Here is a 12,478-nt window from a genome sequence, read left to right as displayed (position 1 = left end):
TATCTTACCTACCTCAAAAACGTCACAAAAGGAAGAGTGGGAAGAAACATGCTATAAACCCTGGGAACAGGAAAGACAGGTTTGGCTGTCCCTGCCCCTTCAGGGTTGGCTGTCCCTGCCCCTTCAGGGTTGGCTGACTCAGCCAAGGACTATCCAGTTCTCTTTGGCACCGGTTGACTTGGAAGTCTCCCCTGAGTAGAGCAGTTTAGATCCTGTAAGTGAGGTTAACCTGTGCAAACATCACCAGGCTTTCTGTCCTCAGCACTGCTGGCATTTGAGGCTAGAGTGGTAGGTCATCTGTAGAGGGGTGTTCTAAGAGTGCTTACAATCATCCCTGCCTTCGAGTGCACCCTGAGTTGTAACAACTAACTCATTAGTGTTTCCCATTGCCTGTGTCCCCTGGGGGCAAAACCATTCCCCACTTGAAAACAGCTGGTAAGGAAGCAAAATAACTTTGGGGGACAGAGATGCAAATAACTTTCTGGCAGAGACAATAACCCTACAAGCTTCAGGTTATTGTTCTGTTTAGGTCCAGATTATATCGAAGTGATGTTATTCCAGTACTCTGCTTACAGACACCACAAATACTGTCTCCAGGTCTCTTTGAGACAGTCTTACAGTCTTGCCAGCTTATTAATATCTTAAATGAATCTTTGGGACCTGCTTACTTTACATTCTGTAAGTCGCATGTTTAGCTGTATCAAATGTAACATGCGTTATTTAATGTTTAAGCAACCATATAATTATGAGACCGTGGATGGTACAATAAATACCCAAAGTCATGCTTCCAACACTCACAGGTTGGGAACCCAGCTTTATGTTTCAAGTAGTGACACTTTGGCCTGAACCTCAGAGATCTGTCTGCCTCTGCCTCCCAAGTACAGGGATTAAAGGTGTGCACCACCCCCACCTGATTAAGTAGTGGCACTCTTAGCCACTGTCTTAAGAGGCCAGCCCAGTCCTTTGAGGTTTCAAAAGCTGGCACCAGGCCCTATCTCTTCCTCCCTCCCTTCTTCACCCCTCCCCACCCCCCCACCCCGCCTGAGGACCAAGATGTTGCTCTCAGCTACTGATCCAGAGCCATGCATACTGCCATGATGATAATGGGCTAAGCCTCTGAAACTGTAAATAAGGCCCCCAGTTAAATGCTTTCTTGCATAAGAGTTGCCTTGATCATGGTGTCTCTTCACAGCAATAGAACATGACTAAGACACCCAGCTTCCTGAACCCACCTGTCAATTTTACCAGCACCATCCTTAGCTGTCCATTTTGTACAGTATTAAAAGCTTCATAGTTAAAAATCTAAGAAGAACTCCTAGAGACACTGTTCTTTTTAGCTCATACAGTCTTTTTTAAAATATATATTTGTTTAATTTATGTATATGGGTACACTGTAGCTGTCCACAGACCAGAAGAGGCCATTGGATCTCATTACAGATGGTTGTGAACCACCATGTGGTTGCTTAGAATTGAACTCAGGACCCCTGGAAGAGCAGCCAGGGGGACAACTGAGCAAGCTCTCCAGCCCCCACCTTCAATTTTTTCTTTAATATTCTGTGTTCATCATTGTAATAGGACAGAAGCCACCTGAAAGAAAAATTAACATTTATATAGGATCATCTCCGATTAAATTAACGCACATGGTAAGTCACAGATCACACGAAGAAGTAATGTTTATTTGGTGCAGTTGACAACCACAATTCACTTCACATTCCGATGGACTTGGAAGTTAGAAGAGTAACTAACCAGCTGGAGCCATCAATAGAGATGGTGTGGAGTACCTGAAAATGACCTTCTTCAATGAAATGCAAGAAGGAAGTGAGTAGAAATTGCATGGAACAAAGAAAGAAAACCCGTGTTTGCACTTACCTTTGGAGCTTGAGCACACTTGTGCTGTTTCTCTCTCCAAGCCTAGGGAACTGAATTTCCCACAAAGTTGAAATTATTCTGCTGTGCATGATGCAATTGATTACGGCTTGATATAAAGTATCCTCAGATGCCTGGCACCTGGTGAGTGCTCGCTATTATTAGATCCATCTTTCAATCCCCACCCTCTTGACTCCATCCTCCAGACCTAAAACTGTTCCCAAGATCAAATAACAGGTTATGAAATCATCTGGGAAGGGCTTAAGAGGCCCAGCAAATGCTAAAGCTGGTAAACCTTTATTAGACAGATCTAAGCCTGTCATGGTGGCTGAGTGAGTCACTTAGATCCCTTGGGGTTTTAAAATTGGGATTCCTTCCCCCTTCAAAGTTTCTCTTGATACTCATTTTAATCAGTTTCATTCTGTAAAACCTGAGTGGGTGTGGTGAACAGTATATTTTTTTCTAAAAATGTGAGACAGTCTGAGACTAGTCCTCAGCCTTGGCAGGGAGTATCCAACCTGTGAGCTCTATCCCTCCTCCTACTCAAGGGAAGCTTAGAGCCAGTCATGCTATTCTCTCAAGCTGCCTCTGCGTTATATTCTTAGACTGCTCATTCTGAAGAAAATCACTCTATCTATCCTGCGCAGAGGGCTGTGTGGCAAAGTAGCAGGACCATCAGTGTGTCAAGAGCCAGTGCCACTCCATCACCTAGAACACGGTGCCATCTTGCCCGTGGGCCCTCCAAACCTAGTCAAGCCATTACCTGAAGCTAGGATGATGTCCAAACCTAGCCAAGCCTTCAAGCATCATTGAAAGCCAAGATGATGTCTTGGCTTTAACATAAGGGACCCTGACGTAGAATCAACAATTTAACCACTCCTAAAATCCTGGTCCCACCCAACTTTAAAGATGACTGTGTTTTGGTTGCTAAGCTTTGAGTAATTCACCATGCAGCAAAATAATAACACAACCCACTCCAGATTGCTGGCTAAAGCTGCTTTGAATTTCTGCCTCCCCCAGCCAAAGAGATTTTGAAGAACATCTGAATAATATTAAAATCATTTGGGATGGGTCTTGGCCATCAATAGAGTTTAAAACTGGTGATAATGGTGTGGAGCTAGTTGAAAACCTCTACTTCCATTGGGATTATAGATATTAACCATATAACTATACAACACTGGCTTCAAATCAGCTAATAATCTTTCCACGGTTCATTATGAGGGTCAGGACCAGCTTACAGGGGTAGACATCTTTAAGGGGCAGACTTCTCCCACACTAAGAAGAACAGTGTGTTTCCCTTCTATCTCTCTAAGAAAGAGACAGCCAAGAAAGGTTCCTTTTCATTTCCTTGCTGTTAGGTTTCCCTCTTTGCTTTCCTGTCCTGGGTGCTTGGCATGGATGCCTCATTGGCCAGGGAACAAGTTACAACTACTCCCATCATGCTCTCCTGCCCATCACCCTAACTGCTGACTCACTCAGACGTGCTAAGCCTTTGAAGCAGCACTGGCAGCACTTTTCAAGTGTTTGTTGGTGAACGTTCCTTTTTGTGCTGAGGATAGTGACATGCTTGGCTTCTCTCTCATCCTCCTCAGCCCATGCACTCCAAAGAGAGTGAACGCCCCAAACTGCAACTAGGAAATAAGTTGGCAGAAGGCATCTTTCTCTCTCTCTGTCTCTCTGTCTCTGTCTCTCTCTCTCTGTCTCTCTCTCTCTCTCTCTCTCTCTCTCTGGTCTGTTTCATGAACAGGCAAGCAGCTTTTTGTAACACTAACACTCTAGCAAACTATTACTGGTTTTTAATTTTACTGTGAGGATCTTGACTCCCAGTGGAGTTGATCTACCTAACATCCCAGTTTCCTAGGAATCCTCCTCAGTTCCTGTCTTTTCACCCACAGAAACTTTCACACATCCTTTTATTTTTACCTTCGAAGTCTCATCATATTCCAACTTTTACCCCTGTCCTCCAGCCTTTGTCCAGGTGACCATCATTTATCTCATCTCTCACTTAATCAATACCAACAGCCTCTTAACAAATATTTCCAATGATAATCTTCTGCCGGGTAGTGCTAATGGCAAGATTTTTGTTAATATATTGTGTGTTGTGCTTCTTGCTTGTTTATGCCCTCTCCTATACTCAGTGGGGAGGTTGTTGATTCTTGTAATGCAGTTGCTGAAAATGGATACCTTCAGTCTAATAATGAGAAGACCTCAGATAAACCCAAAGTACAGGCATTCCATGAAACAAACTAGGCCTCTTCCATAGTATCATATCCATGAAAGAAGAAGAAAGACCTAAGAGTGTCCCTAACTGGAGCACACTAAAGGAACAGGACAACTGTATACAATTGCAGACCCGGGTTGGACTCTGGAACGGTGGAATATAATGGGAAGATAGCTTGATGGGATATAGGCTTTGTGACTTAGGTTAGTTCTGCTGTATTCGTTTCTTGTTTTGATCATTGTGTCATGATGATGCACTGTGTGTTAGCATTACAAGGTAAAATGGATGAAGACTGCCATTGCACGTTGGAGGTACGTAATGAATTTCTTGATTTTTTTTTTTTTATAGGGGATCACAGTTAAGAAATTGTTGACTCTCAGAAAAGACTTTAGACTTTGGATTAGTGTTGGGGCTGTTAAAAATTGTAGGGACATTGGAAATTGGAATAATCCATTATGCATCATGAGACAGTCAAGAGTTAATAGGATCCAGAGGCAAAATGTTGTGATTTGAAAGTGAAGTGTTTTCTGTAAGCCCATGTGATTAATTACTTTGTCCTAGATGGTGGTCCTGTTTGGGAAGGAACCACAGGTGGAGTCTTGCTAGGGGAAGTAGATCACTGGAGGCAGACCTTTACATTTTATAGCTGGGCCTCACTTCCTGCTCTCTGCTTCCTGATTGCTTAGACAATCCAACCATCTGCCTCCTGCTCCTGCTTCTGTGATGAACTGTACCTCCCTGGAGCCGTAAGCCAGAATAATCCAGACACACAAATGAGAGGAGGCACTGGGTGAAAAGTTAGAATTATCCTGTGCTACTTACTCTTCTCAAGTCTGGAATGATTTCAAAGCGTGGATGGGAAAAGGCAGAAGAAAGCCAGGCAGTGGTGGCGCATGCCTTTAAGCTCATCACTTGGAAGCAGAGCCATTCGATCTCTGTGAGTCTGACCTGGTCTACAGAGTGAGTTCCAGGACAGCAAGGACTACACAGGATGCCTGTCTCAAAAAGAAAAAAAAGAAAGAAAGAGAGAGAGAAAGAAAGAAAGAAAGAAAGAAAGAAGGAAAGAAAGAAAGAAAACAATAACAAAAATTCCAAAAAGAAAAAAAGAAAAAGGAAGGAAGGAAAGAAGAAAGGAAGGGAGAAAGGAAGGAAGGGAGGGAGGGAGGGAGGGAGGGAGGGAGGGAGGAAGGAAGGAAGGAAGGAAGGAAGGAAGGAAGGAAGGACAGAGAAAACAAATACAATTGCCTCAGATGCTAATCATGGGTATTCGCCTAGTGTCATGGCAAAGGGAGAGAAGGGAGGAGGAAGAAACAGAACGCAGAATGCCTGGTCGCTGCTGTGAGGTAAGAAGTGGATTTACAGCACTCCCATCGGCCCCCAATACACACAGCGTATCAGTAACTTGAAGAACTGAGGTAAAGGTGTGGCTCAGAAAACTTTCTCTGTTGCTCAGGTGGGAAAACGGTGAAGTGTTCCAACCCATAAGGAAACAGCTGATTTATTGCTGTCTCACAAACGGCTTCATTATTTCCATCGGTGCCTCCTTCAACAGCAAGAATTCTGGTTTTCAGATGGGAATGCTGGCTCTCCAGTTTCCTAAAATGATGAAGACTCTGCCACTGTGATATGGTAGCCACAGAAAGGAAATGAGACAAGAGAAGGACTCTGCCCAGTGCTACCCTCCCTGTGTGGTGTATTTCTCCCTGTCTTCCTTCTTTCTCTCCCTGCCTATACATAATTGACACCCATATCCTATAATTCCAATTCGAAGATTAGAGATACTTGCTTTTATGGTTTTTTTCTTTGTTTTGAGACTACATCTCATGGGTGTACAGATGGAGTATGGGTAGTAGTTTCTTGTAAGACTATAAAGACCTACTTATTCCATTATGATCATTTCCTAGGGACCAATCCCCGGTCCCACAGTATATTCTTATTATTATAAGACAGAATTACGACATCTTCAGCCTAGAGCCGTCGACTGCCTACAAGTCAAAGCACATGAACAGCGTTCTACCATAAGGCACACGTGAGCTGCCTGTTGCAGGTGTAGTCACTGCTCTTTGTTCTGTACTCCGAGCCAGGGGCCACTCCTAGTGTTTACTAACTGTGCCACTTTGTCATTCAAAAACATAAATGCAAATATAATATGGAACCATTTAAGTTTTTCTTTTGTTTGTTGTTTTGTTTGGGGGTGGGGTTGAGGGATTGAGGACTCAATGGTAGGGTGCTTGTCTAGTAAGTACAGTGCTTGAGTTTGGTCCTCAGCTCTGGAGAAAAAGAGGTCTTTGTTGCTGTTTTTCTGTTTTGCTTTATTTATTTATTTATTTATTTATTTATTTATTTATTGAGACACTATTTTGTTTCATGTGCCAGTTGGCCTTGAAATCACCATCCTCTCCTCTCAGCCTCCTGAAAAGCTGGGCAGTGTGTACATCCATGCCTGGGTCATCAGGGCTCAGAGAGAAACAGGAATCCTATTGAGCATTGAGCTAGAGGCCATTTGTGCTAGATTCTGGCAAAGCATCTGACTGCATCCCACAGGTCCTGAAAATCTGAGTGAGGCGGAAGTGAAGAAACAACAACAAACCAACAGGGTAGGTCGTCTGTCAGAGAAGATTTCAGCACTGAATAACATCCAGGGTGTAGTATGTTCACCTCAAATTGTCTTAAAAGAAAAAACAACTCAGAACAGTTTCTTTGAGCTTCGTCTGATCTGTTTGCATTCACCGGCTGGAGAATATGTGGCTTCTTCTTCTTTGGTCCCTGGCTTTAGATTTGCTATGTACAGGTTTAAATACATACAGCATGTTGACCTTGCATGTCCTTGTACACGCATACATAGATACATATACATAGATGAATACCTGTCTATGCATATATGCTGTATGGTGAGTGTGTTTTTGGTTTTGTAAGAAACTACTGGAGCATTTGCTGAAGAGTCGTCCTCATGGTCTTAGGCAGACCTAGATCCCACCCCTCTCTCACTTGTATTTCTTAAAAATAAATAAATAAATAAATAAATAAGCATTTTATATGTATCTATGCCAGAAGAGGGCATTGGATCCTCACTAACTGCAGTTACAGACAGTTGGAAGCCATCATGTGGGTTCTGGGAACTAAATTCAGGTCCTGCAGCAAGAACAGAAAATGCTCTCTTACCTCCTGAGCCATCTCTCCAGCCTTCACCTTTGGTTTTTACGAATAATGAGACGGCTGGGAACTCACATTCTGAAGTAAGCCTGGTCTCTCTGTTCCTGCTCCCTAGAAAACGGGATGGTTTTCAATAGTTTAGCCCAGTGTGCAGTCCCAGGATCTAAAACCTAGGGTGGTCTCTTTCCATGGCCCTCAGATGTTATGTAGATGACACATGCACAGATGAGATGGCAGCCTCCCTGGACGCAGGCAGGACCCGCTCAGCATGAATCCCAGGCTTCCACTGACCCTCGCTGCCCATGTGTACATAATGAACCTGCTTCACGTAACTAAACGATGCAAGTTTTCTGTCTCAGGAGATGCAGGATTTGGAGGTCGTGCGTCCCACTTCTCTGCTCTCTCCCAGAGCAGGAGGCCTGTCACTTCACATTCTCATCATCAACCCTTTACATGCTTACTTAGCAGCTCTGTGGAATAACTGGAGAGACTAGGCCTGTGCTTTGTGGTTATGCCTGGACATGGCCTCCTGAGGACAGCATTCCATAGCCCTCAGCCCCCATCGTTTCATGTTTTGGGAAGATTCCCACAGGGGAAAATTATTGCAAAAAGGCTAGGTCAAGGAAGTCTTATGGACAATACTTTTAAAGAAAGTAAAAAAACAAAACAAAACAAAACAAAAAAAACCCCAAAAAACAAAAACAAAAAACCACGATGTATTCTAAAAGGCTCTGAAAAGAGACAAGAAAGCCTATTTACTGGGGTCACAGGTCCAGCCTGTTTTACTCGATTTCATTCATTTATCCCAGTGAACACTGTAAGAAAGATATTGTGTCCATTCTACAAATAAGTCAAGTCAAAGTCACTTTCCAAACAAGTAGTAGAATTGTTAAGTGGCAACAGGAAAAGGAGAAACCCTACTTCCAGTAGCTCCCAGTGGCCTTCAGCTCACAAGTGTCAAAAGCAGAAGACAGCACATTCCCGAAAGAGGCAGAAAGACAGGGAGCAGGAGAAGAAGAAGGTCACCCTTGTGGCTCATGTGTCCAGGGCAGGAAAATTGATTCGTTTGAATCTGCTCCTTTACTTTATAAAGAAAATAAAGAACGGAAGAAATAAAATAGGGGGGAACTATTGAAGAAAATGTAAATGGTGTTAGATTGCATCATAATCTAATATAAGCACAGTCAGAGTCCATAGGAGGACTAACAAATGTACGTGTGCATCTTCAGTAGGTAGAACAGTGCCAGAAACTTGCTGCTATGGCCCCAACCTAACCATAGGTTTCCTCATGTGCAAACAACTGCTGGGTTTATGTTGCAGATAGCACTGGGGTTAATTGTATTTGATGTTAATTCTGTTCTCCTGTGGGGGGCTGCAAATAAGGAATGAGTCAGCACTCAGGTGATTTCCTGTAAACCTGCTTCCCACCTTAATTTATAAATAAAGACTAGAGCCGGTGATTGGGCAGAGAAAGAGGGGAAGATGGAGCTGAAGGTTTTGGAAGAAAGAGAAGGACAGAGGAGGAGGAGGAAGAAGAAAAAGTGGAGCACACGCACCTGGCCTGGAGAAACTGCAAGTTCTAAGGGGGCTCGTTGATGTGGAAGATGGTAGTGTAGCAGGAGATCTGCCCATCCTAGGCACACAGCATGTATTCATATTAACTGAGTCATGTCTTCATTGCCCGGGCTTATTTGGGTTAGAGATTTACTGAAACATGCTTACACCTGAACACCTTAACAACACAGATCTTTAAAGGCTGCACTATTAACAGAGTGTAGCAATTCTTTCCATAAAGAATTTCAAAATGTTTGATACATTCCCAAGGATGTTAAAAACTGGTTAAGTGATTGTTGTAACCCATGATATTCTGAACTGTGTCAATTAGGCCATTCTGGCCTGTGTCATAGTATGATATTGTATGTGTGGTCATAGTATGATATTGTATGTGTGTGTATAAGCAGAATTAGTAATTGCTAAAACTATAAGGATTTACACATAATTTCCAAACATTAGTGAAGAAAAATGGGAATTAGAAAATCTGGAAGAACAAATGAAGTGGGGTGGATTGTGTCTGGATATGAAGTATAGGTGACTAGGAACAAGGATAAAGAGATTACATTTGTACTCCTTTGCTTTCTTCATTAGATGTTTGAGCTATGTTAGTTTGTGAGTCTTAAATCACTGAGGGAGTGGTATAAGTCTTTGTTTGTTTGTTTGTTTGTTTGTTTTTGTTTTTCAAGACAGGGTTTCTCTGTATAGCCCTGGCTGTCCTGGAACTCACTTTGTAGACCAGGCTGGCCTCGAACTCAGAAATCCACCTGCCTCTGCCTCCCGAATGCTGGGATTAAAGGTGAGCCATTACTGTCCGATGGGATCTCTTGAGTTTTAGGCCAGCCAGGAGTACAAAGTGAGAAGCTACACCCCCCCCACACACACACACAGAGAGAGAGAGAGAGAGAGAGAGAGAGAGAGAGAGAGAGAGAGAGAGAGAGAGAGAGAGACTGAAACACCATCCTCTAATTCCTCTGTTGCCACAGAGTGCTACCAGTCTCAGATCTATGAGTGCATCTGTATGTATCCACTTTGACAAGACTGGTGTCCAGATGGGCAATCCCTGCTGAGGGCTCTACTTCCTGGGACATGGTATCCAGTTTTATGACAAGATACCAAGTGACAGGGCCATTGTTGAGAAGACCCTATTCACCTTATTTGGGGAGACAGGCACTGGCAAGAGGCAAGGGCTCAGAGCAGTGTTTGTAGATTTGGAACTCAATCACGGATGAAGATCACACTAATGCCTACTGCCAGTTCTTCTGTTGTGGGGTGTCCACCAGAGAAGACTGCTCAGACATGGGTTTAAGCCAATAGAAAGCTCGATTAGCCGGCCATTGACGACACCGGATGTTCGGGATTCCAGTGTAGCAGTGAGCCTCTTGCAGGATGACCTTTATACACAAAAAACTATGTTTTGGGTTGACACACTAAAGTTAGCAAGAACAGGTAGCCAGAAGCAGACCTCCACGAGCTAAAAAACAAGGTTAGTACATTTACAGACTCCCCCAGAACTATGGACTTTGATGGATTCAGCCTTTGTTTTACTTTGGCAGTGGTGCTGTCTTTGTGCTGAGTTTTACAGCCTTAATGGTACTTCATCATAGATTCAGTTGTGCTAAGGTCTCAGGGCCTTCTAAGATCTGGGGCTCTGTTACATTTCTATCTCGAGTAGCTCATCACAGACGAGGAAGATGCTATGCTGCCAGTAACTATTCCCATAGCCATGACATCCTGAGCAAGGAGGTCACTGATGTCATTGTGGAGTGAATTTACAAGACAAGCGGACCAGCTCACAAACCTTCAGAGCTTGCTTCTCAGTTTTCTGAAGATTTGATTGGAAACACTGACTCTGGTTCATCTCCCAGCTAATGGAATGTCTCTTTTCTGATTCTGCAAGTTGGACTTTTCCCTGGAGCACTCTAATTGTGCCTTCATGGGTGCTTAAAGGGAATCCACTTAGAAAACGAGTTTCAAAGGTTAACTTAAGACCTTGCCTTTTTTGAGTTTCTAAAGTTAAAACATTCAAAATCAATTCCTGAAAACCCACTTTTCCTTTCTCCTGCCCTTCCTTTCCAGCCTCAGAGCCCGTCCTACTCCAGCGGGCCAGACTCGTGGCCCCGCCCACTGGCTCTCACTGGTGCCTGCTGCTCTAGCACCGCCCACAAGCAAAGGAGCTCCTCCTCCAGCTGGCCCTAGACCCCGCCCTCTAAGCGTATTCGGACGTCAGCGCGTCGTAGCGGAAGCCCGGCAGCGAATGAACGCGGGCGGCCGCGGCCTTAGCCTGGTCGTCGGCGCGTGCGCGGGTCCCGAAACCCTGGCGGAGCGCAGCGCGAATGGAGGCCTGAGGGCGGCGGGGGCGGGGCGTGCCGCGAGCGGGGGCCTCGGCCGCGGCCGGCGCCGTCTAGAGGAGGCCCGGCCGTCCGCCGCCACGCACTCGGGAGCCGGGAAGCGCAGGCGGGTCACGCCGTGGGCCGCGGCGGCGATGCAGCGACGACAGCGCGCTCCGCCCGCGTCTCAACCGGCCCAGGACGGCGGGCGAAGCGAGGAGGTGGAGGTGCAGTTCTCCGCCGGGCGTTTGGGCTCGGCCGCGCCTGCCGGGCCCCCGGCGCGCGGCACCGCGGAGGACGAGGAGCGGCTGGAGCGCGAGCACTTCTGGAAGGTCATCAACGCCTTCCGCTACTACGGGTAAGGCGCGCCCGCACGCCCGCACGCCCGCACGCCGCAGTCTCGGGGCCCGCCTCGTGGCTGGTTCGCGGAGCCCCGCGGTCACCTGCGCGCGGGCGGTCCCGTGGGGCTGCCTCCCACCTCACCCGGAGCCGCCGGAGCGAGTGTGCACTTTTTGTAGAGAACTGAATGGTGCTGCCGAGTGGCTCTGACCGGATGGTGGAGGTCTAGTAGAAGAGATCCCGGAGTTGCAAAATGTGCATCTTGGTAAGGAAAAGAGAGAGCGGGCACCGGAGCCGGCTTTATGTTCTTGTAGTCTGCGAGTAAGTACGGAATTCCTCTCGTAGGCATGGTTGTAGGACTCTTCTGTAGGCTCTCCATTCGTATCGCAGCTTCCTAACTTCTACATATGGTCTGGATAGGTGTTCAGCTAGCCTAATGAGAATGCCTAAGTACAGATCTGTTCGCCTCTTCGTGCACGTGGGGTTTTGGGCAAGGAGAGTTAGTACATTTATATCCTTAAGTGACACAGTCCACTGTGTTCTGAACCTGTGGTTAGAACCAGAGAGATGAGCGTGACCTCGTGTGCGGATCAAACCAACCTAGGTGGTGCTCTGTGGCTATTTGTATTACAGTTGTTTATATATGTAACTCTTTGCCCAGGTCTGACCCCCATCAAGGGCAAGGACGAACCTTACTTTTATGGCACTGCGTTTGGCAATGCTGTTGAAGCTCTATTTTAAAAATAAAGCAGAGTGGCAAAAGAGGACACTCCCCCAACAGCCCTAATCAGTCTTAGGGCAGTGTTTCTATTACTTTGTTAGTGTTTTGAATTGAACAGTTATTTAGGATCTGATGGTTACAGAGCGTCAGGTATGGCAGGTGTGTGGAACCCAAGGCCTCAAGCTCTCTAGTTCTAGGCTCACGGGCAGTTCTTGGGTCAAAGACTTCGAAGAAATAATTTCCTAGTTGAACTCAGAAGTAGAGGGTATTTTCTGATAGTGCCACATTGTACTGTTG

At 45.5% G+C, this 12,478-nt stretch overlaps 1 protein-coding gene across 2 annotated transcripts in view; it reads left to right on the top strand.

Moving 5' to 3' along the window:
• The first annotated feature begins 11,049 nt into the window (after window positions 1-11,049).
• Carnmt1 (carnosine N-methyltransferase 1) overlaps window positions 11,050-12,478 on the top strand; it is a 33,488-nt gene continuing 32,059 nt past the window's right edge. Inside the window, exon 1 of one of the 2 annotated variants that reach the window (XM_085833768.1) lies at window positions 11,050-11,479. In XM_085833768.1, the coding sequence (XP_085689894.1) occupies window positions 11,277-11,479 (203 nt within the window). In that variant the 5' untranslated portion in view covers window positions 11,050-11,276. Of the gene's footprint in view, window positions 11,480-11,537; window positions 11,726-12,478 lie in introns of those variants that run through there. The other variant, XM_085833769.1, reaches the window with a different exon arrangement.

The sequence above is a fragment of the Mus caroli genome, unplaced genomic scaffold, assembly GCF_978045245.1.
Source record: "Mus caroli unplaced genomic scaffold, Mus_caroli_1 scaffold_20, whole genome shotgun sequence".
In the NCBI taxonomy this organism is placed as follows: domain Eukaryota; kingdom Metazoa; phylum Chordata; class Mammalia; order Rodentia; family Muridae; genus Mus; species Mus caroli.
Note: the sequence above shows the minus strand (reverse complement) of the source record. Positions and strands in the feature narration are given on the sequence as shown.